Source organism: Leopardus geoffroyi, chromosome B2 (genome assembly GCF_018350155.1).
Source record: "Leopardus geoffroyi isolate Oge1 chromosome B2, O.geoffroyi_Oge1_pat1.0, whole genome shotgun sequence".
NCBI lineage: Eukaryota > Metazoa > Chordata > Mammalia > Carnivora > Felidae > Leopardus > Leopardus geoffroyi.
In genome coordinates this window covers 33544112-33569337 of record NC_059332.1, presented here as the reverse complement: position 1 = coordinate 33569337, position 25226 = coordinate 33544112, and the positions used below count along the sequence as shown (strand labels likewise).

General features: G+C 38.9%; 1 protein-coding gene across 2 annotated transcripts in view; it reads left to right on the top strand.

Moving 5' to 3' along the window:
• Positions 1-504: 504 nt before the first annotated feature.
• Positions 505-25226, top strand: part of ILRUN (inflammation and lipid regulator with UBA-like and NBR1-like domains) — a 96960-nt gene continuing 72238 nt past the window's right edge. The window contains exon 1 of one of the 2 annotated variants that reach the window (XM_045497972.1): positions 505-904. In XM_045497972.1, the coding sequence (XP_045353928.1) occupies positions 747-904 (158 nt within the window). In that variant the 5' untranslated portion in view covers positions 505-746. The remainder of the gene's footprint in view (positions 905-25226) is intronic. The other variant, XM_045497970.1, reaches the window with a different exon arrangement.

Here is a 25226-nt window from a genome sequence, read left to right as displayed (position 1 = left end):
CCGAGGATGGCTGGAAACCAAGCGTTCACGGCACTTATCGACCTGGAAAAACAGCTCTTAAAACTTGTGCAAACAAGCCCTTCCAGGACAAGGGGCAAAGCCCTGGCCGAGAGGACTGCGTCCTGCCTGCACTTTGGTACTCGACCTTGCCATGGTCTCTTCTCCCGAACTTGTTTCCTCACCTGCAAAATGGTGGAGTTGCGGTAGACCAAGATCCCGGAGCTTCTCCCCAAACCCGGGACTTTAACTCCTCCCCTTGAAAGTGGGGGCGGAGAGAGGAGAAGGTCAGGCCAGGAGTCACCCTCAGCCGCCGAGCGGTCCCTTTCCTCTTTGCCACTCCCCGCCCCCTCGCTCCACCTCGGTGAGGTCACGCGGGAGACGTCACGAGGTTGTGACGCCACTGAGGGGCGGGACTCCGGGAGAGGAAGGGGCGGGGCCCAGGCGGGCGGCGCTTGCGCAGTGGGCGCGGCGCGGGAGGAGGCGGAGGCGGCAGAGAAGCGAGAGGCGGCGGCGGCGCAGGCGGCGGCGCTGGGGGGGGTGGGAGGGGGGGGAGCGAGAGAGTGAGTGAGTGGCTGAGTGAGTTTATCCCTATGAGGCGGTGAGAGGCCCGGGGCCTACCTTAAAGGAGCGGGGTCGCGGCGCCAGCTAGCAGCGAGCCCCCTCCCGGTCCCCGGGCCCGGCGGCGCGGCGGCGGCGGCGGCGGCTCGGTTGTGAGGAGGCGGGGAAGCGGGTGTCCGGCCCCAGCCATGGAGGGCATGGACGTGGACCTGGACCCTGAGCTGATGCAGAAGTTCAGCTGCTTGGGCACCACCGACAAGGACGTGCTCATCTCTGAGTTCCAGCGACTGCTCGGCTTCCAGCTCAACCCGGCCGGCTGCGCCTTCTTCCTGGATATGACCAACTGGTGAGCCGGCCCCATCGCGCCAGCACTGGGGCCCGCGGGGAAGGGAAGGGACACCCGAGCCCAGCGGCAGGGCGGGCCGGGCGGGCGGGTGCTGAGGGGCACCCTCTTCCCGGGGCGTGGAGGGAGAGTGGGGGAGCCTCAGGGACATGGGAGAAATTTGGGGGCTGAGCAAGAGTAGAGAGGACGTACGAGGGGAGTGGGGGGCCACGGAGTGCAGGAGGGCGGAAGGGAGACTGGGGAGGGCTTCCCGAGGTTCTCCGGAGAATTAGGGGCCAAAGAACATGGGAAGAGGAGAAAGACTTGAGTATCGAGACCATAGGGGTGGACCTGTGAGCAGGAGGGCTGTGGTGTTGGTGAAGAGTACACAGCACAGGAAATCTGAATTTGGGGAGTGGGGGGAAAGCCTGGGGTATGGAGTTAGGGTCGAGGAAGACAGGGATGAGAGGAAACTCCGGGAGAGAATTAGGTGTTCTGGAAGAACGTAGGGCACTGGAGAGACTTGGGAGTTAGGAGATGAGAACAGATACTATGCGCGCGCGCGTGTGTTGTGTTTCTTCATTCGAAGACAGGGAAAAAGGAAACATATTTTGGGGAAGGACAAGTGAGTACGGTAAGAGAGCTGACTTTCCGAAGAGTTGTGCCAGGGAGGAGTGGGATCTGCTAGTAGATCTAACGGAGGACCGGGAGTGCTTGGGGGCAGGGTCTGGGAAAGCCTTAGGAAAAGTGAAGGAAAGGAGATTATCTTGGAGGAGGGAACTTTCTGAGAGAACTGGAGCCCTGGATTCCAGAATGCTAGAATGGAGAGGGGCTTATCTGAAATAAGACTGGGTTGTTTGGGAAAATGGAGAACTTGGCTTAGGAAAACTAGGAACCAGGTTTTTTGGCTTGGAGTCTCCTTGTAGAATTGGGGCAGAAGACCATGCCGCTTAGACCAAAAGGAGTGTTTCTTGGCTTTGGATGTAGCCCTCGCTATTTTTGATAAGCAAGGCTCTCTCCTTGTTCTCTGAGGAGGGGTTGTTGAATTCACTCACTTAGGGTGAGTGGTAAAGTACAGACCATTAGACTTCTTCTGAAAAGATTTCAGGTGAAACAACTCATTTTTCTTTGGTCAGAAAGCCATGGGATGAGTGCCCTTTGCTCTCTGTGTTTGGGCATTCAGTCCCCTGACATGTGGAATCTTGTTTCTCTTGGCATCACTTATACAACCAGCTTCCCCTTTATTCCATGTCCACTGAATGCCTCAGGCAATGCCAGAAAAAAGAGGCTGTAAGCTTAGTCTTTATCCCATTTCTCATCTAGTCCTGTCTGGAATGGTGCTCGTCTTCCTTGTAGCTATGGTCACACCAAAGATGATGTGTGAATTTTTTTTCTGTGTAGCATCATTGGTGGGTCTTACTATTTTATCTTTAAACTTGATTGTTACAGCAAGAGTGGGATCGAATTGCTAGATGTTTAGAAAACTTTTTGAGGCATTGAATGCGAGAGATAGTCTTTATAATTAAAGAAGCATTTATGATCCCCACTTATATCTTTTTACGTCTGGGAAGAGAGGGACTACAGCCTGCAGTAGTTTTCTGAACACCAACTTATGGTGTTTAAATAGTCCTTGATGAGGTTATTGAAAACACTGAGAGGGGCGCCTGGGTGGCGCAGTCGGTTAAGCATCCAGCTTCAGCCAGGTCACGATCTTGCGGTCCGTGAGTTCGAGCCCCGCATCACGCTCTGGGCTGATGGCTCAGAGTCTGGAGCCTGTTTCCGATTCTGTGTCTCCCTCTCTCTCTGCCCCTCCCCCGTTCATGCTCTGTCTCTCTGTCCCAAAAAATAAATAAACGTTGAAAAAAAAAATTAAAAAAAAAAAAAAAAGAAAAGAAAACACTGAGAACAGGTATTACCCTAGTGAAATTTAGAAGTAAAGCTATATCTTGACGAGGGTTGGTCTCTTGCCTGCCAGCTTCCCACCCCCAGCTCTTTTTCTTCCTTGTTTACACTAGTTCAGCATAGGAAACTTGGCATATTGTTGCTGCCAGTTTGGTAGGGGAGGATCATTATTTCTCCCCACCCCCTTGTGAGTCGTACCATTTAAACCCTGCCCTAATAAGTTTTTAGTTCTTTAGAGTCAGTATTTATTAGTATAATTATTGTGGCTACAAAACCAGTGTAATGAATTTTATGTGTTTGAGGTGTGTGTGTTTAACATCTAAGATTGTTTGTTTTTAGGTTTTGTGAAAGGTGAGGCCCAGTGTGGGTAAGAAAAAAATAACTTAAAAATTATAGTTGCGTTATAAAAATTTTATTTGAATTTCTTATAAAAAATTATTAAGCTCAATGGCACAGAGTAGCATGTATTCCAATGATGTAGCATCTCTGTATGAAACAAGGTGTGGTACATTTCTGAGCAAAGTAGTGAGCCATTAAAAGATGTATTCAGGTTTTTTTTTTCTTTTTTTAATTTTTTAATGTTTATTTATTTTTGAGAGAGAGATTGAGAGAGTATGAGCGGGTGAGGGTGGAGAGAGAGTGAGACCCAGAATCTGGAGCAGGCTCCAGGCTCTGGGCAGTCAGCACAGAGCCCAGTGCAGGGCTCAATCCCGTGGACTGAGAGATCATGACCTGAGCTGTGGTCTGACGCCCAACCAACTGAGCCACCCAGGCGCCCCAGATGTATTCAGGTTTTAAAGCAGTTAGAAGTTAGTAGCTTCTTAGGAATGCAGGCAATTAAGTGGTAACTCAGCTTTAAGCCACCTTATTTTCTGGTTGTAAAAGTCATATTCTTTGTCTTTGATTATGAAATGAAAAATTTTTTGTGAATTGAAGGAAGTAAGGCTTACTATTCTTTTTTTTCTATTGAAAGTAGTTAGCCCCAGTATTATATTTTGATTTCTATTTTGACCTGGTTAAGTTCATTAGATTTTTGTTTTAAACAAATGCTCATCTTGATTAATACAATCTAGTTAAAATAAATATAGTCATGCATGTGTACTTGGTCAAAACATTTGTCTATGTTGTTTAAGAAATATGTGGTCTAGAAATGTATTGTTTTTAAATGTCATTTAATGTCTAACTTTGTTGAGATGGTCCTATAATATAGGATGGGAAAATCTCTCAAATTGCTGTGATTAACCTGTTGAATTTGAGATGATTAACTTTACTGTGACTTCTTAAGTGCCTGCTATTGGTTGTAATAAATAACCACCATTCGGTTGTTTGATGACTGCTAGAAAATACTATGGTAAATTAAAAATCATTATTTTAAAACGAAGGCCATGAGTTTTCTAAAATGAAACTCAAGTTGGAAAGACTTTGCTTTTATTTTCAAAAGTAAGTATTAGCTTTTTAAGAAGCTGTCAAAAAACTAAGTTGAATGTTTTGGCCTTGTCAATTATCTACCCTATAAAAGATTTTTTTCCTCTAGTCTTTAGTTCATTGTGCATTTTGTAGATATTTCTAATTTTTAATTTGGAATGAAGTATTGTTTCAGCTTAAGCTTTTTTTTTTTTTTAATTATTATTATTATTTTTTAACATTTATTTATTTTTGAGACAGAGAGAGACAGAGCATGAGCAGGGGAGGGGCAGAGAGAGAGGGAGACACAGAATCTGAAGCAGGCTCCAGGCTCTGAGCTGTCAGCCCAGAGCCCGATGCGGGGCTCGAACTCACGGACCGTGAGATCATGACCTGAGCCGAAGTCGATGCCCAACCGACTGAGCCACCCAGGCGCCCCCAGCTTAAGCTTTTTGTAGTGTTTATACCTGAGTTGGCAGCCATGCTGCTGGGATACTTAATAAAAGTAGCCAATATTCAGTTCCTCAGTAAGTACAGAAAGTGAATAAGTGGTGTGATAAAAAAAAAAAAAACCCAGTATGCTAAGCCAACTGAAATGATTTGTAGATTAGTATAACTTCTATAGGTGGAATGTCTTGCAGAGACACTATTGGACAGTGAGTATAGAACCTGGAATTCTAAAACTGGAAGTTGGCTTAAGAGATTCTCCAGTTCATTCCAGTTTTTCCTGAAGAATTGCATATAATCCTTCCAAGACAGTTTATTTTTGCATCCCTGAGGGCAGAGATTTGCATGGTACCTTATTACAGTGTTTAATTACTTTTCTAGTTAGAATTATGTCAAAACTAAATCTCTCTTACTTACCACAGTTTAAACTTTTTCATTGCTTATGCCCTCCTTGGAGATGGAGACTAATAAACACCTTCCTTAAGAGGTCAGAAAGTTTCTGTTGATTGAAATCACTAAAATTTTTTCACTATTTATAATTTAAACACATTCAACTTAATGGTTTCTCATCCTTTAATGTAGTCTAATAGACTTATCTTTTTTCCAGGGGAAACTGACATGATTCATAGGAGAATTTACATATGATTTTTAGAAAATTTAACATAAAACATATACCATTTTAACCAATTTTAAGTGTACAGTTTAGTGTTATGTAAGATTTCAAATTCTCTTCTGGTCCTCAAAATCATTTGTCTCTTATGTTTTTAAAGTGAGTTTTGTTCTTTAGCATTTGTGACAAGAGGCAAGTAACACTTATAGATTTTATTTTTTAACACTTCTAGATTTTTAGAGGGCATTAACTTAGGAGTCACTATTGGCCTTATTTCTCAGTTATAAGTATAAATAATAGTTGACTAGCATATAGACACTGTTGATTACTTATTTGGCTGGCCCTTTGCAGTTGTGGTGTTGCAGCGTTCTAGCTTACCTCTTGGTGTCTTCAGGAAGTAATATACATTTTTTGGAACACTACATGTGCCCACAGTGGATGGAACAGATGTGTTCTAGAAAAGCAACTTGGAAAAACATTTTTGTACACTCATGTCCTGCTGACTTTGTCAGCATTGTCAGAGGCACCCCACTGGATAAAATAAAGGTATAACTGATGAAGTGAAATCAGGATCTAGATGTAAAAATCAGTTGTACCTTGTATTTCATAGTACCTCCCCTGCCTGGTCTTAATCCATTTTTTCAGTCACTTGCACGGTAAATGAGTTTCTGATCCACTCTCTGGTTTATGTGTATGAGTCTAGGAAAAGCCTGGCAGCCAGACTTCTGTAACATAAATCATGATGTTAGTACTGGGTTCCTTGAAAAGAATGTGTGCCAAGCAGCAGTTTTAGGAAGAGGGTAGGGAAGGATTGCATAACACTCAGTGATAGAGTGTTGTACAGTCTGTAACATTTTTAAGAAGGTTAAGAGTTCTTTGGATATTCTTCTCCACTTTTTTCTGTCTTTTTTGAGTGGCACATAGAAGTTTTGGACTCTGGGTATAAAAAACAAAGTTTATAAATAGAGCATTTAGATTCATTTTAGTTTTAAAAGGAGCACAGTAAAAAGTATATTGTTGTCCTGCAGGAAGTCTTTATAAACAGTATTGCTATGGGCCTTGTATTTCTGATCACAGATGAAGTGAAAACTAATCTCCATTGTAGTTAGGATGGGTGGAGATGGTTTCTTCACCATTTCTTGTCTTCCCACTCCTTCCACACAAAATTTGTGTAGCGCATAACACCAAAAACTATCAACCAGACAATATTTAAATAAATGTATTTTGGATAGCAGATACTGTAATACAGAAGCAGAAAACAGCCTGTATTATACTTTGTGTTCTGATAGGAAAAGAACATGCCTGAAATGATGAGAGAAAAGTTTCGGAATAATGAGGAAACATTCATATGTCAGTACTGAATTAGCTGAATTTCAGAACAGGTAGGAATGGACTGAGTCAAGTAGAAGGAATGATTCACAAAGATGGAATGACTGCTATGGGCAGACTGCTTTCTTAGAAGTTTTGAAATGATTAGGCGATTTGAACTGATGAGAAAGTAGTGTAATATAGGTAGAGGATGTTTCCTGAGTGAAACCAGGAAGGAGCAAGTGGAGCAGAACCATCTAGAATATTGGCTTGGCTATAATGCGGTTAATGGGATCAGGAGTAACAAGACATGGAGCTTATTTTTATTTTTGGCTTGGAATATTGCTGATTTTTAAAAAATTGAGGTGAAATCGACATGAAGTTAAACCATGAGAAAGTGAACAATTCAGTGGCATTTAGTGTATTCCTAGTGTTGTACAACTACCATATATATCGAGCTGAAACATTTTCATCACCCCAAAAGGAAACCCTACACCCGTTAAGCAGTTGTTCCTCATTCCCTGGAAACCCAAGCCCTGGCAACCACCCAGGTCCATTTTCACCCTTTGCCTTTGACAACTACCAATCTGAATTCTTTTTCTATGGATGTACCTATTCTGAATATTTCATATGAATGGAGTCGTACAATATTCGTGTCCATTTGTGTCTAGTGTCTTTCAGGCTTCATCCATGTTGTATAGCATGTGTCAATACTATGGTTGAATAATGTTTCAACAAAGTATGTGTATACCACAATTTATCCATTTGTCCATCCTCTTGATGGACATTTAAGCCATTTCCAACTTCTGGCTATTGTGTATAGTGCTGCTATGAAAATATGTGTACATGTATTTGTTTGAATACCTGTTTTTACTTCTTTTGGTTATATACCTAGGAGTTGAATGTGTAACTTTTTCAGGAACCACCAAACTGTTTTCCACAGCGGCTGGATTATTTTATAATCCTCCTAGCAATGAACAAGGGTCTGTCCCAGTTTCTTCATACCTTGCCAACCACTTGTTATTTTCCTTTTTTTAATTACAGCCATTCTTATGGGTATGAAGTGGTACCTCACTGTGATTTTGATTTGTGTTTCTCTAATTACTAATGATATTGAATGTCTTTTTCTATGCTTCTTGGTCAGTGCATACTTTCCTGGAGAAGTGTTTATTCAAGTCCTTTAACTTTTTTTTTAGTTGGATTGTCTTTTTTGTTCAGTTGTAAGAGTTATATATTCTGGATACTAGACCCTTATCAGATATGTAATTTGCAAACATTATTCTCCATTCTATAGGTTGTCTTTTTATTTATTTATTTTTTTGATAATGTTCTTCAGTGTACAGGTTTTTATTTTGATCAGGCCCAGCTTATCTAATTTTTTGTTGTTGCTTGTGCTTTTGACGTTATATCTAATAATCCAAGGTCATGAAGATTTACCTGTATGTTTTCTTCTAAGAGTTTTATGGTTTCACTTCTTAAACTTAGGTCACTGATCCATTTTGAGTTAATTTTTGCATATGGTATGAGGTAGGAGTCCAACTTAATCCTGTGGAGCTTAGTTTTGATCATGTCACATGCTCTGGGACTGACTTCTCATTGACTGCATTAAATATATCCTTTACTTGTATTAAATACATATTTTCTTCAGAACACCCCTAAAAATTGGGCCAGGAAAGTGTGCAAGTTTTCCTAATGGGGGAAAATATTAGGGGTGTTCTATTAGGAACCAAAATTAAATGTGTATCAATTAATTTATTTATTTTTGAGAGAGAGATAGAGCATAAGCAGGGGAGGGGCAGAGAGAGAGGGAGAGAGAGAATACCAAGCAGGTTCTGCACTGTCAGCACAGAGCCTAACACAGGGCTTGATCCACGAACCGGAAGATCATGACCTGAACCCAAATCAAGAGTCAGATGCCTAACCGACTGAGCTACCCAGGTGCCCCTAATTGTGTATTTACAAGATCAGTTTATCCTTTTCCCCATCTTACCAGCCATTCTCTCTGATTTTTCCCTGTTAATAGCTCCATTGGTCTCCCAGACATTAGGCTTGAACTGAGTTCTATCCAATGCCCTCTCTTTCCTGGACACTTCAAATCACTTGCCAAACCCTGTTCATTTCCACTCTACAGTGCACTTTCCAACTCTTGTTTTCCATTCCCTGCACCACTACCCTAACAGGAATACTCTCCAAATTGTTTTTCTACATCTGGCTCTCTTCCTTCCAATCCATTTTGTGGACATACCACTACCAGACCAATCTTTCTAAATCACAGCTTTGATCTGGACCATTTTTTTTTTGGTCAGAAACCTTTAATAATGCCCTTGTTATGTACCACATAAAGAACAGGGCTTTAGCTTGACATTCAGGGCCTTCCAAAGATTGGTCCTGGTTTATCTGTCTCTACCTTTCCTGCATACCTTTATGCTGGATACCTTGCTTCTCTCTGCTCCATTCAGGCTGGTCTGCTGCTCATTTCCCACATATACTTTTGCTTTCCCAATTTTAAACTTTTTTCTTCTGCCTGGAATGTTGTTCTTCCCTTTCTTATGCCTCATGAAATCCTATTGTTTTTTTGAAATTGGGACACTAATTGTTCGTAGTAGTGCCGTCTTCTCTGAACATTGCTTTTTTGATAACATTGATCACATACGATACATACCCTGGAGAGGAAGATATACCCTAACAGCCTTTGGTTCTCCCTAAACATCGGATTCAGTAAGGTGTGAGAGTAGATGGACTAAAGACTTCATTTTTAAGGAGACTTTGTGGTCCAGTGCTGTTAGAAGAAACAACTCCTATAATCTAAGCTCTTTTTCAGGCTTTTTTGTAGATTCAGTTTGCCATGAGATGTAAATGTTGTCAATATATGTGCCATGAAAGAAATTAAAATTTAAGTTAACGGCAAGAATATTGTTTCTGGAAGCAACTTGAGCCCTCTAAAGGTTGGCCCCATCTTGGGGTGCCTTGGGGCTCAGTCGGTTAAGTGTCCGATTTTGGCTCAGGTCATGATCTTGCAGTTTGTGAGTTCAAGCCCTGTGTCAGCTCTGTGCTGACAGCTTGAAGCCTGGAGCCTGCTTCGACTCTGTGTCTCCCCGTCTCTCTGCCCCTACCCCACTCTCTGTCTCTTTGTCTCTCAAAAATAAATAAGCATGAAAACAATTTCAAGTAATTTTAAAACACTGTATGGACCACATGAAGCTCATCTATAGGTAGGATGTGTTCCTTGGACCACTAATTTGCAACCTCTGGACTAAAAGTGAGAAGCAAAAATGTGTTCTTTCCAGATGTAGCCACTACTATCTATTTTTCTGTACCTTTTAGAAAATTTCCATGCCTGCAGAATTTTGCATGTGTATGTATACTTACAGAATTTTCTGTGTGTGTGTGTGTGTGTGTATTTTTTAAACAGCAGTGGTACTGCAATTTGAATAATTGTTCTTCCTATCCACAGTAGTGGGTACCACAGCCCTTGTACTGAAGTAGTTGTCAAGATATTTGGATAGGATGATCAAATAGATCTATATTTTACTAAATAATAGCGTAGTGGTAGATTTTATCTCTTCAGATTTGATCTCTTCAAGTACAGTAGAATTCTTTCACTGTATTGAGCAACCAACTCTCATCCAGTAATTACATGTAATTGTTAAAACTTGTTTTGCTGTATTAAGAGCAAAATGTGTTAAGTAAACTAGTGAATCCATCTGAATTTGCTTATGAGATATTTTCAGAGAACATATTTTATAAGGTTTTTTTAAAATTTATTTATTTTGAGAGAGAAAGATAGAGAAAGGGAGAGAGAGAATCCCAAGCAGGCTCCACACCATTAGTGTGGAGCCTGATGTGGGGCTTGAACTCCTGGAACTCTGAGATCATGACCTGAGCCGAAATCAAGAGTTGGATGCTTAGCTGACTAAACATAAGGGACCCAAAACACAAGACTGAAACTTACTGAAGAGGTTTAACTCTTACTGAATTACCTTGTGCAGATGAAACTGATACATTTTTCACTTGTAAGGGTAATTGATTTTGTGAGTGGTTTTCTCATGATTTGCCAGAGTTAATGTATGTCTTTGGAGAGGAGCAGTTAATTCCAAATCTGGAACTCAGCCCCACTGAATTGACTATGTACTGGATTTTAAAAGACTCACTTTAAAAAATGAACAGTTGTGTCTTCTTATGTGTGAACCATGGCTCTATGAAGTATTTCCAAGGGTTCACACTTGAATTATTGTGCTTGAGGTCAGTGATTCACAGCCTATTATGGATCAACAGCCTACTACTCGATTGATTGAATGATACACAGTGTGCTTCTAAAATGCTCTCTGGTCAGGATTTATTTTCTGAAGTAAATTTTTCTTTTTAACTAAAAAAAAACTTTGATAACGGACTTTGGGACAGTAGAAATCATTGGCTGAGGGATGGGGTTTTGCATACAGCTATATAACTGGGAACCAACTGTGTTTAAAAATTTTTTTAATTTAAAAATAATAACTTTTAGGGCGCCTGGGTGGCGCAGTCGGTTAAGCGTCCGACTTCAGCCAGGTCACGATCTCGCGGTCCGTGAGTTCGAGCCCCGCGTCGGGCTCTGGGCTGATGGCTCGGAGCCTGGAGCCTGTTTCCGATTCTGTGTCTCCCTCTCTCTCTGCCCCTCCCCCGTTCATGCTCTGTCTCTCTCTGTCCCAAAAATAAATAAACGTTGGAAAAAAAATAATAAATAAAATAAAAATAATAACTTTTATTATGATATAAAATTTTATTATGACTTAAATCATTGCAGATAAGCTAGAAAGTGCCAGTAAGCAAAAAGAAGATAAAAACAAGCCATACTCACAGGAGCCAGAGATAAACAATTTTAACCCGTTCATCTGTATTTTTCTAGTACATACTTTCATGTGTTTGTGTGCGTACCTGTGTTTGCTTTATGAAAGTGGAGTATTTGCTGTATTCCATGTACTGTTCCAAGTGATTACTACATAATTTAATGCTCACAATAATTTTAGGAAATAAATACAGTTGTTCTTACTTTACAGAAAAGGAAAAGAGGCTCAGTAAGGTTAAGTAACTTACGTAAAGTTACATGGGTAATAAGTGGTGGAAATAGAACTCAGATGTAAGTAGTCTCGGACTAGAGTCTGTGCTCCTGATTGCTGTGTTTTATACACTTGGTGGGTTTCTAGGGCTGCCATAACAAATTACCACAAACTGGGTGGCTTAAAACAAAAAGTTATTCTCTTACAGTTCTGGAGGCTAGAAGTTGAAATCAAAGCATCAGCAGGGCTCTGCTCGCTCTGAAGGTTCCTAGAGAAGAATCCTCCCTTAACTCTTTTTAGCTCTTGATGGCTCCCTTCTTTTGGCATTTCTTGGTGTTCCTTGGCTTGTACTACATCACTCCAACCTCTGCCTCAATAGTCACAAGGCCTTCTTCCTTGTGTCTCCAGATTTCCTCCTCCCCAGATTTCCCCAATCCCCAGTCAGTTGGATTTAGGGTCCAACCTGATCTGACCTCATCTGAACTACTTGTATCTGCAAAGACTATTTCCAAATCAGATTGCATTCTGAGGTTCTGGGTAGATGTGAATTTTGGTGGATACTCTTAAACCACTACAAACACAGTTTGTAATCTTTCACTGAAAAATCTCTTACGATAATTATTCATTTTTAATAAATATGATTCTATACTTTTAAAGGCTTCATGGTATTAAGTGTATATAAAATAACTTAATAATCCTTTTTTGTTGGATATCAAGGTTATTTTTATTTTTTTGTCACTATAAACTCAGTATTGAAATTCTTGTAAGTAAATCTTTGCTTGCATCCTTAATTGTTTCCTTAGAGTTTTTTCATAGAATTAGATTGCTGGGCTAAAGATAAACATGGTTTTTAATGCTCTTAATATTTAATTGCTAAATTGTCTCCCTCATAAAGGTCAGACTAATTTATATTTCTGCCAGCTACTGCGTGAGTAGCTGTTCCTTTAATACCTCATCAATGCAGCATATTACAATTAAAAATGTTTTTCTTTTGTCAGTTTGGTAGATAAAAAGTGTGATATTGTTTTAATTTGTATTTTGTCATTTCTGAGGAGTATTTTTATGTCCTAAATGTCCACTGTATTTCTTTTATGAATTGGCTGAACATGCCCTTTGTCCATTTTTTTAATAAGGAAGTTTGCCTTTTTGGAAAGTGGAGTTTTTTTTCCTGACTGTAAAAGTAGTAATACTGAATACAAAAAATCAGCAAGTTCAGAAATATTGAAGGAAGACATATTGCTTTATAGCCTGCTTTTTCACTAAACGTAGATATCTTTCCATGTCTGCTTTTCATGGCTGCTAGTGTTCCATTACTTGGGTATTCTGTACTTCAGTTGAGAAGCCATTTATTGGTTTTTGTTGTTTTTTGCTATTAGAAACATCTTTTCATATTTGCCTGATTATTTTCTTTTCTCTTAGTATTTTAAAAAACTGTGACATGTAGCCCATGTATTTATTTTGGAGAAATTCTTAGAAGTGGAATTGCCAGGTCAAAGGTATGGCCTTTTGAAGGTTCATGAACATTGCCAGATTGCCTCCATGAAGGATATAACAATTAATAATCCAAACAGTTTAAGCATTAGAAAACTTGCTTTCTAGAATGTTGATTTTTAAGTTTTGCTGAATAGATTTATCTGATAGATAAATGTTTGTTGCTCTAGTTTGCATTTCTTTGCTGGTGAAATCTTAAGTTTTATGTGTGTGTGCTGGCTATTTTTTTATAGACCTTTTTATTTAAAAAAAAAAAAAAGGTTCTAATGAACACTGTGTATCCATCATCTTGATTTCAGTCATTAATTTTTTTTTTTTGTCTTTTTTTTTTCCCTCACTAAAAAACAGTATTTTTTAAAGCAGATTTCAGCTATGTGGTGGCTACTTGTTTTGGTGTTTAAAATGTAACAACTTTATTGAAATACAATTTACACATCCTAAAATTCACCTATTTTAAGTGTACAAATTCAGTGAGTTTTGTAAATTTATAGATTTGTATAAGCATCATCACAAGCCAGTTTTAGAACATTTCTGTCACTCCAGTAAGATTTATGCCAGTTTGAGGGGCATCTGGGTGGCTCAGTTGGTTAAGCGTTCGACTTCGGCCCAATCATGATCTCACAGTTTGTGAGTTTGAGCCCTGTGTCGGGCTGTGTGCTGACAGCTCAGAGCCTGGAGCCTGCTTCAGCTTCTGTGTCTCCCTCCCTCTCTCTCTCTCTCTCTCTCTTTCTCTCTCTGCCACTCCCCCATTTGCACCTCGTGTCTCTCTCTGTCAAAAATACAACATTGAAAAAGTATATCAAAGAAATAATTAAAAAAAAAAAGATTTATGCCAATTTGTGGTCAGTCATCCCCAGTGCCAGGCAACCACCATTCTGACTTCTGTCTCTCTGAATTTGCTTTTTCTGTATATTTCGTGTAAATGTAAACATGAAGTATGTGGCCTTTGTGGCTGGCTTCTTTTCCTTATTAGCATAATGTTTTCAAGGTTTATCCACATTGCAGCATGGATCATTGATGGAAGTTCATTCTGTTTTATTTTACTGCTGAATATTCTACAGACATTGAAAAATAATCATTGTTACTAAAAAAATCATTATTCAAACAGTACCAGAGGTTTTTCAGTGAAAGGTAAGTCTTTTTTTGATTCTAGATTTTGTGTCTCTTCCCAGAGACAGTACCTATTACTGGTTGGTCTCTTGTGTACCTTTCCAAGGTGTTATTCTACATAGCTTTAATACCTGTAAAGGTCCTTGCTGTTTGGCATCTTTGTCATTTTTTTTAATATATTTTTGAGAGAGGGAGAATCCCAGGCAGTCTCTGCACTGTCAGTGCAGAGCCTGATATGGGGCTCAATCTCACGAACCATGAAATCGTGACTTGAACTGAAATCAGGAGTCGGACACTTAACTGATTGAGCCACCCAGACACACTTGCATCTTTGTCATTTTAAAAATTGATATTTGTAAGTTAGATTTTGCACGTTTTTCCAGTTTCCTGTTTGTGTTTTAACTTCTTAAAAATTTTATTTAGATAATGTAATTATAAAATGGATATGTGTTTCTTATGAAAAGTTTAGATAGTACATAGATCGCTGTGTTTCCCTCCCTCAACTCACTCTGCAAAAGTAGCCATTAGTCTATTTTTTCAGAGACACTGTGTACCTTTGTGGGCCTGTATTTGATCAGAGAGTCCATATGTATGCTAGTAAGTTATTACTATACTTCCCTCCATTCTACATGCAGATTTAAATCCCTCCTCTTACAGTTTTTTTTTTTTCCTGAAAAAGAACTGTCTTCTACATAGATATTTAAAATTTTGTCAGTGAAAGTAGTTCCTGATAGATGTCTTTAGATCTTAAATGTTAGGTCTTTTTGGGAAGTTTTTTCCTCCACAGCGCCTTAAAACAAACTTTGGTATATTGTTAAGTACGGACTTTAGGCCAGGTCATTTCAGATCCATCGTCTACTTCAGTTGTCAAGAATTTTTCTGAAAGCATGATCTGTAGGTGTACCATCTCTTGTAGAGGTCTTCTCTCCTCCCTTACACTTGAAAACTTGTGTGTGCGCATACACACACACGCACAGAACCTAGGTATACGTATTATATATAGTATATATATGTTAGCTTATTTAACTTCATAGTATACTGTGGACGTCATTTTTTTTAATGGGTGCATGGTATTTATTCATTTTGGCTGACTATATTTAATTTAAATATTTCCTTAGTGATGGACAGCTAGTTTCCAGGTAGTATTTGCTTTTATAAAGCTGCTCTGGTACAGGTATCTTTGTATACTTGTGGGTACAGTTTTAGAAGTGGAATTGCTGGGGCTGGGTGTATGGGCAGTTTAAATTTTGATAGGTAACATCAAATTCACTTCAAAAATATTATAACAATTTTCATTTTTACTGTCCCTGCACAAGAGTCTTTGCCTTTAAAAAAAAAAAATTTTTTTTTTAAGGTTTATTTATTATTGAGAGACAGAGAAACGGAGTGAGCATGGGAGGGGCAGAGAGAGGGAGAGACACAGAATCTGAAACAGGCTCCAGGCTCTTAGCTGTCAGCCCAGAGCCTGATGTGGGGCTCAAACTCACAAACCGCAAGATCATGTCCTGAGCTGAAGTTGGACACTTAACCGACTGAGCCACCGAAGCGCCCCAAGAGTCCTTGTTCTGCCACACTTTTATCAACCAGGAATGATCTTTGTCTTTGCATTGTTGCTGGTTGGCAGGTTAAAATGTATTCATTTTAATTTGTATTGCTTTAATTATGAATGAGGTAGGACATCTTTCCATATCTTTATTGGCTATTTGTATTTTCCCCCAGCTTTATTGAGGCCATTTGTACTTTTCTGTGACTTATTTGTGTTTTCTTCTCTGTCTCAACTGGAGTGTTATTCTTTCTCTCATTAACTTGTTTGAGTTGTTTATATATTAAGGAAATGGACTTCTTATTAAATACTTGCCTTTCCTCCAGTTTCTTTTAACTTGGCTTATAATGTTTTGTTGTTTTTTTTTTTTTAACTCTGTGGCGCTTTCTTTGTGAATTTTTATGAAATTGAATCCAGCAATCTTTTCTTTTTTCATTTCTGCTTTTGGTTTCATGTTTATAAATCTTTTCCCCGCATAATTGTTACATAATTATTATTTACCTCTGTTTTCTTTATGATTGCATAATTTACATAAATCTTTTATATAGTTAAAATGTATTTGGCAGTGTTGTGGGAGGTCAATATCCTGACATGTTTTGCAAATGATTAGTTGGTTTTCCATTTTTTTGAGAAAATCATATTTCCTCCCAAAGATTGAAATGCTACCTTTATCATGTATCAAATGCTTATGTATATATACACACACACACACACACACACACACACTTGGGCTTGTTTTTGCACTTTTTCCTCTGTTTATCTCCAGTTTTCTAGGGTTGAATAAAAGTTTTAAGGTTTGCTTAAAATATTTTTAAAAGCAAGTACATCTTCTTGTAATTTTTAGTTTTTCCAAGTTATAAATGCACATAGTTTCCAAGAGTAAAGTAAATTTCTACAGGCTTGTTAAAAGAACCAGGAATTCCAGACCCCCTTTTCCTTCTTTCAGTTCCCAGAAGCAATCTTTTTCAATTCTTTCAACTGATTTTGAGATTTTTTGCCTCTCTATTGATTTTTTTTTTCTTCTGTTTTAACTATAATCTGTTTATTTCCCACAGGGAGATGAGGATTTCATTCTTTGATAGCCAGTGTGGTGGAAAAGAGCAAAGTTCAGAGTTTCTGCTATGTACTGTCTGTGTGACTTTGGCAAGTTATTACCCTCTCTGTGCCTTGGTTTCCTCATATATAAAGACAATATCCTTTTTTATCTGAAGATGAATTAATTAACATGTGTAAAGATTTAGAGCTGTGCCCTGGCACATGGTAATTGTTAGTTTCACTTACCCTGTCTCCCATTCTCCCATTTTAAGTGTTTGTAATTTAGAGAAGTCAGTTTTCAGTGTCTCTGTTGTTTTAACTGTTTAAATGCTTACTGACACTCGAGCTATTAGTATACTTAGATTCATTTTCCCTTTCTGTACAATCTTTTGCTGCCCCAAGGGTAATGTGTAAGCTTTTGGTTTGTTCAGTCTCTTAGATATTTTTTTCCTAAGTCATTCTCAAAGTCCTTACCAACCATGAATCTCTTCTTCATAGGTTCAGACGGTGTTGTACCAGTTTAAGCTTTTTGAAGAACTTTCTTCCAGAGCATTTGACCTACTCTAATCTGGACTGGTTGAGTTCTGAGTGTGCTCCACAGCTCTTATTCTGGGTACCCTGGGGATTTCTTTCACACTCCTCCTACTCCCCACCCTTTGTTGGAAACCTTGTTTCCTGGACCCCATTTTTTTAAACTTCCTGAGAGTGCAGAGGAGATAAAATTTGAGACTTTTGTATTCTGAAACTATATTTTTCTCTGATGCTTAGTTGATATCCAGGTTTGCTTAGGTAACAGTTTTAAGGTTGGAAATATTTTTTCTCAGAATTTTGAAGGCACTGCTCTTTTGTCTTCTTTTTTTCCGTGGAAATGTTGAAATGTGATGCTGTTCTGATACTTTGTTCTTTGTATGAATCCTGTCTTTTCCCTCTCTGGAAGCTTTTGGTAACTTTGCTGTGTCCCTGGTGTTCTCAAGTTTGATGGGGATACATTTCAACATGTATTTTCATACCTTGTGCTCAGCTTTGGAGAACCCTTTCAGTCCGGAAACTGTCTTCTTTTTCTTGGGAGATTTCTTAAGTTAATCCTTTGATTTCTTTCCCTTCATTTTCTGTGTTCTCTTTTCTTAGGTCTCCTATTTTTCAGATAGTGGATCTTCCGGTCTGGTCCTCTGTCTTTTCTCTTTTCATCTTTTGACTCTTTTTTTTTTTGCTCTGTTTTCTGGGAGATCTTCAAGTTGCCATTTTTGTTTGCTTACTTTTTAGTCTTTTTCTTTCATATTCAATGCTTTACCTTAAGTATTTGGTTGTTCTTGGCTGTCTACTCCTATTTAAAAGTAGGACACAGAAAGTGGATTGGAAGCTGTGGACCTGATTGTAGTTTTTAAGTGAAAGCTTTAAAAAGCCCCACCCATTTCCTCCAGGGTGGGGCATTCACCAGGCTACGTGTGCAGTGTTTAGACAGATCTAACGGTTGGGTTTAGGCAAATGCATAACCTCTCCTGTTTTTATCCATATCTTCACCTTCACTTGTAGGGTACCCGGTGCTGTTAATTCCTGAACCTTTTGGGAATCCTCATTTTAAGTCGGGTTGCTTCTCTACTTTTCCCCACTGCTGGCTGAGGAGGATTCAGCTTTCTCAGGTTGGCTAAGTCATTTACCACTTGTTTGTCTACCTTCCAGAGCATCAAATGTTGCTTCCTCACTTGTTCACTTTGTCCTCATGAATTTATGACTTTTCTCCCCATTTGTCTCAGTTTGTTTGGGCCGCTATAACAACAGCACCATAGACTGTGTGGTTTATAAACACCAAACATTTATTTCTCACAAGATCTAGAGGCTGGGAAATCACAGATCAGGGTGCCAGTAGATTTGGTATCTGGTGAGGGTCTGATCCTGGTTCACAGATGGCTGACTTCTCATTGTAACCCCACAAAATTGAGGGGTGAGGGAGCTCTCTAGGGTGTCTTTTATAAGGACACTAATCCCATTCTTGAGGGCTCCACCCTCATGACCTAATTATCTCTAAAGGCTCTACCTTGTAACACCATCACATTGGGAGTTAGGTTTCAACATGTGAATATTTGAGGGCACAAACATTCATTCAATCTATAGCATCATACCTGTATTTTATTTTATTTTAGCTTTTTTAATGTTTATTTTAGAGAGAGAGAGAAAGCAAGCAAGCAAGCCAGCCAACCAGTCGGGGAGGGGCAGAGAGAGAGACACACAGAATCCGAAGCAGGCTTCAGGCTCTGAGCTGTCAGCACAGAGCCTGATGCAGGGCTCAAACTTGTGAACTGCAAAGTCATGACCTGAGCCAAAGTCAGATGCTCAACCGGCTAAGCCACCCAGGAGTCCCTGCCTTTATTTTATTTCTTTTAATGTTTACTTATTTATTTTGAAAGAGAGCAAGCAAGCAGGGGAGGGGGCAGAGAGAGGAAGAGAGAGAGAATCCAAGCAGGCTTTGCACTGTCAGTGTGGAGCCCAATGAGGGACTTGAACCCACGAACGGTGAGATTATGACCTGAGCAGGAACAAAGAAGTCGGGAAGCTAAATCGACTGAGCCATCCACACACCCTGCATACCTGTATTTTAGGAGGGATTTTGGGGGAGAGTTGACGCCAGTGCATGCAATTTTTCATTGGAAACTGAAAGGAAACATTGGATTTGTCTCTAAAATTTTCAGTTTTGCCTTTTCATTTTTATTATTTATATGATTGGGATGTGATATAAAATTTCAACATGCCAATTGAATAGTTGATCAGGTTGTAATGATGTTACGTATATAGATAGCTTTTCTTTGGTGAAGTGGAACTGTTTTACCTGAAGGATCAAGAACAAATTATAAATCGTTATCATTGGCTATGAGCTTATAGTTGGCTTTTATTTCCTTTTTTATACTTTCATTTCCTTTTTATACTTTAATTCTTGATCTTTTTCTCTTTAATTCCTAAATTTCCTACAATAAATAAATGTAATTAGGAAAAAATAACACCTAAGTTGAGAAAAGTTGTTAATCAAATCCTTGGATAGAAATTGGCTCTAGATCCCAGTGTTCTTTACCTCCTTTAGGTAATCTGCAGTTAATGAACACTAAATTTGGGGTGTGCGTGTGTTTTGCGGAGTTCATTCTGATCTACTCGCAACTTTTTATTTTGAGGAATTGAAAGACTAGCACAATGAATACCTATATAATCGCCATTTTACCACATTTGTTTTATTTTATTTATTTTTTTTTTTTCAACGTTTATTTATTTTTGGGACAGAGAGAGACAGAGCATGAACGGGGGAGGGGCAGAGAGAGAGGGAGACACAGAATCGGAAACAGGCTCCAGGCTCTGAGCCATCAGCCCAGAGCCCGACGCGGGGCTCGAACTCACGGACTGCGAAATCATGACCTGGCTGAAGTCGGACGCTTAACCGACTGCGCCACCCAGGCGCCCCCACATTTGTTTTATTTTTAAGTACCTTTACTGAAGTACAGCTTACACAGCATAAATTATCCCAATTGAAGTGGATACTTGAATGATTGTTAGTAAGCTTACAGAATTGAGGAACCATCACTAGAATCCAGTTGTATAATATTTCATCATACAGTAAAATTTCTTCTGCCTGTTTACTGTTAATCCCCATTACCATGCCCCAACATCAGGCAACCACTGATCTTTTTTCTGTCTTTAAACAGTTGCCTTTTCTCCACCTTTAATATCAGTAGAATCCTATAATAGGTGGTGTTTTGTATCTGGCTCTTTTTACTTAGCATATTGTTTGTGAAGCATTCATGTTTTTTAATTTTTATATATTTTTAAGAATATTTATTTTGAGAGAGTGAGCATGCAAGAGCAGGGGAAGGGCAGAGAGAGAGAGAGAGAGAGAGAGAGAGAGAGAGAGAGAGAGAATCCCAAGCAGGCTCTGCACTGCCATCACAGAGCCTCACGCAGGGCTTGAACTCACAACTGTGAGATCATGACCTGAGCCGAAATCAAGAGATGGTGGCTTAAACTGAGCCACCCAGGTGCCCCATATGTTTTAATTTCTTTTGAGTAGATACTTAGAAATGAATTGCTTTTATTTTTTAAAATTTTTTGTTTTTAATGTTTATTTTTGAAAGAGAAAGAGAGAGAGACAGCATGACAGGGGAGGAGCAGAGAGAGAGAGGGAGACACAGAACTTGAAGCAGACTCCAGGCACCAAGCTGTCAGCATAAAATCTGACATGGGGCTCGAACTCAGGAACTGTGAGATCATGACCTGAGCTGACTGAGCCACCCAGGCACCCCAACTTTTTTTTTTTAAAGGTTTATTTTCAGAGAGAGAGAGGGGGAGAGAGAGAGCACACGCAGGGGAGCGGCAGAGGGAGACAGGGAAAGAATCCTATGCAGGTTCCATGCTGCCAGTGCAGAGTCCTGTGGCTTGAACTCGATAACAGTGAGATCATGACATGAGACAGAATCAAGAGTCAGATGCTTAACTGACTGAGCCCACCTAGTCCTTGGATTGCTATTTTGTATTTAACTTTTTTACGAAGTAACTACCATTTTATATTTAATTCTTTTCCAAAGCAACTACCACTTACATTCCCACCAGCAATATATAAGAATACTCTGTCTAGATTTATAGATTTATATATTTTTTGTTTAACCATTTGAGATAAATTGCAGAGAGGTTGGCATTTCAGCCCTTAGCCCTTCAGTAAAGATCTTCTAAGAACAGTGGTCTCATCCTGTATTACTGTAATATTGTTGTCACTCTCTAGGAATTTAGCATGGAAACAATGGTATTATCCAGTATACATTCCGTGTTTAGATTTCCCTATTTGTTCCCAAAATGTTTTTTATAACTTTTTTTTTTTTTTTAATCCAGGATCTTCTCATACATCTCATGCTATATTTGGTTGTCATGTCTCTTTACTTGCCTTCAATCTAGAGCAAGTTTCACTCACCTTTGTCATTTGGATGTTTTATGACATTGACATTTTTTGAGTCCAGCCCATTTGTCCACTAGTGTGTCCTATATTGTTGATTAGTCTGATTGTTTCCTCACAGGTTCAGGTTAAACGTTTTTTTGTTAGAGAGAATACATGGATGATCCTATGTCTTCTCTTGCATCACATCAAGAGGTAAATGTTGTAGTTTGTCCCATTATTATGCTAAATTTGAATATTTGGTTAAGATAGCATCTACCTCTTTTTTTCCTTTGTAATTAATAAGTAATCTGTGAAAGACTGAGCGTATCCTTTTCCCCAGCAGTCTTTCTCCCAACTGTATTAGTATCCATTGATGATCCTTGCCCTGAGTCATTTATTGCTTGAGTGGGTTGCGAAAAGGTAATTTTCTAATTTTGTTGTTCCTTCTTCATTTATTGGCAAGTCTTTTGTAAAGTTACTGTTGATATTTAAGTGGAACTTACCAATTCGATCATGAAGGATTTTATGGGGAATGAAGATTTTTGGTAGGTTATTTATTTATTTGTTTATTTTTAGAGAGAGAGCATGCATGAGTGGCGGAGAGGAGCAAAAGGGGAGACAGGGAGAGAGAGAATGAGAATCTGAAGTAGGCTCCATGCTCGGCTTGGAGTCTAATGCGGGGCTTACTCCCACAACCTTGGGATCATGACCTGAACTGAAATCAAGAGTTCTATGCTCAGGGTGCATGAGTAGCTCAGTTGGTTAAGCATCTGACTTCGGCCCATGATCTCTCAGTTTATGAGTTGAGTTTGACCTCGTGTTGGGGTCTGTGCTGACAGAGCCTGGAGCCTGCTTCAGATTCTGTCTCCCTCTTTATCTGTCCCTCCCACTCATGCTCGCTCTGTCTCTGTCTCTCTCTCTCTCTCTCTTTCAAAAATGAATAAATGTTGAAAAATAATAAAAAAAAAAAAAGTTGAATGCTCAACCAACTGAGCCACCCGGGCGCCCCTATGCTTATTTTTTAGTGTATCTTAATAGTGTGGAAGTAAGTGTATTTATTTGCCTTACCCTCAGACACAGAGGATCCCAAGAAAAGTACTGAAGAGAGAGATCTCCTTGACTTTTGTGAAGCCTGAAATATATAAGCTCCTTTGCTGTGTTTCCATTATTTTGGGGTGTTTGCTGCTCTTCTCTCTTTGAGAGACCACTCTTTTTAAGGAAGAATTAGCAAAAGCTATAGAACATTTTTTTCCTCAATTTTTTAGTTTTTCTTTGTAAACCAAATTGGATAGATTTTTTTCCTGTTTTCTTTTGGATGGATTTGTGATTTTTTGGTAGTAATCTAACTGGTGGTAAGTATGCAGTGTCATGTAAGTAGCTATTTTTTAAAAAATCCTGTTCTTCTGTAATGTATAAAAATGCCATAGTTGGATGAGTTATCTAGACTATTTGTCATCTGTAGCTAGTTGCCGAGAACATGAAAACATTAAAGAGTATGTGAGTTTGTTTGCAAGTGTCATAGAACTTTTAAAGGAAATAGTCTTTAAATGTTGTCTTCCTTGTTTTTTCTCAGTGGTTACCAAAAATGGCAGCAATCTCTGACATATTTATACTGTCATTTTATTAGTGTGTAAAGAAGGGGGGAGGGGCTTGTTCCTCTCAGGTTTGTGAGCTATCATAAAATCTGCATTTATTGTATTTCACCAAGTTTCATCTAATTTAGTTTAGTCTCCTAGCTGTAAGTATGTAGCTTTTTAAAGGTACCTATCTCATGTACCAGAGAGTAGCCAAATATAACCATAGAGTATTTGGAGATGGGTTGGCTGAAGAATGAGTAGAGTTGGCATTAATGCCATGTGGCATTATTTGGTAGTGATGATAAATTGCATTGGCTTTATCATATTACATAGAACTTGGTCAAGGTTTATTTACCTTTTTGTTAAGGGAGAAAATAAGATTGAAAACATAAGGGTTTTAGATTCACTCTTAGATGTGTACCATAGTACGCATTTTTGGAGATGAGGTATACTGAGGTTTACTTTTTATTATCTCCAAAGATGGTGTGGTTGGCATTGTTCTTTAGGGGAGGTGAAACTGAAGAGGCTTTGAAGCAGGCCTCTGTAGCATGCCATCAAGAAATTGCAAAGGTAAGACAGTTAGACAGGTATAGAGCATTTTAATCAAAGGTGTAGAGTATTTCTTTTCAAAGCCCATGCATTCTTCTCTGTATGCGGAAACATTTGAGAATGGAGTATTTGTTTATAGTTTAGCTTTTAGGCACTTTGTCCTTTTTTAAAAAACAACCCTCCTCCCCCCCCCCCCTCCGAAGTTTCTAGTGTTAGCTCTCTGACTAGGCAGCAGGATAAGATGCATTTGACCATTGCTGGCTTATTGTAAGTTTTCTGTTAGGTAAACATACTTTTGAAAACCATAATTATAGATTTACCTGATCATTTCGTAACTGCTACTTAAAATTATGTCCCAAAGAAAGTTTCATGAACAACAATAAACCACAGATGTTTTGTTTATGAAGATAGCTTTTTGTCTGAATCACGTTTTCTGTTCGTCATTCTGGGACTTTTTGGGTATCATACGTTTCATGTCTCCTCTGGGCCGTTCTAGTTAGTATTTTAAAAAATTTCAGTTGGCACTGAACCTAGTGATTGTTTACTTTTTAGGAAATATTCATGACTGTTAAGTTGGGAGTAAGAAAAATGGGAATTATTTCTAAATATGCATCTTTAATGGGTAATTGGGTTCTTAAAAGTGGAGTTATGATGAAGGAAATGACTCAGCACTTTTTAAATTGTGATCCTTCTTTAGTCTGCTTCATATTCATAGTTTTTTTTCCTTTTGTGATGAATATTTTCAAATATATAGCAAAATAGAATATAACAAATAGACATTCATAGTTTTTTGCTGCTGTAGTAAATTACCACAAACTTAGTGGTTTTAAAAAAACCACCAATTTATTATTTTATAATTATGGAATTCAGAAGTCCCAATGGGTCTTACTGGGCTAAAATAAAGGTGTTATCAGGGCTGTGCTCTTGCTAAAAGAATCCCTTTTATTGTCTTTTCTTGCTTCCAGGGGCTACGTGCATTCCTTGGCTTATGGCCTAATTTTTCCATCTTCAAAGTCAGTGAGTCCTCCTGTTGCTATCTCCTTGGTTCTCTCTTCCATTTCCCTCAGACCACTCTTAAAGAAGTGATCACATTGAGTTCCCTGGAATAATCCAGGATAATTTCCCCATTTTAGGTCAGCTGATTAGCAGCCTTAATTCATGTACCCTAATGTTTACATGTTACGGAGAGTAGGACATTATGGGGCTGATGAAAATGTTCTAAAACATGGTGATGGTTTTACAATTCAGTGACTTTACTAAAAACTCATTGTAAACTTGAAATGGGTGAATTTTATGCTATGTAAACTATATTTCAATAAAGTTTCTTTGGTAAACTTTTAGATGCTCTCTTTTGCTTTTAGAAGTCCAAATTTCTTAATGAAACATATTGGTCCCATCCTGATTAAATTTTTTAAAAGTTGTGGTAAAGTA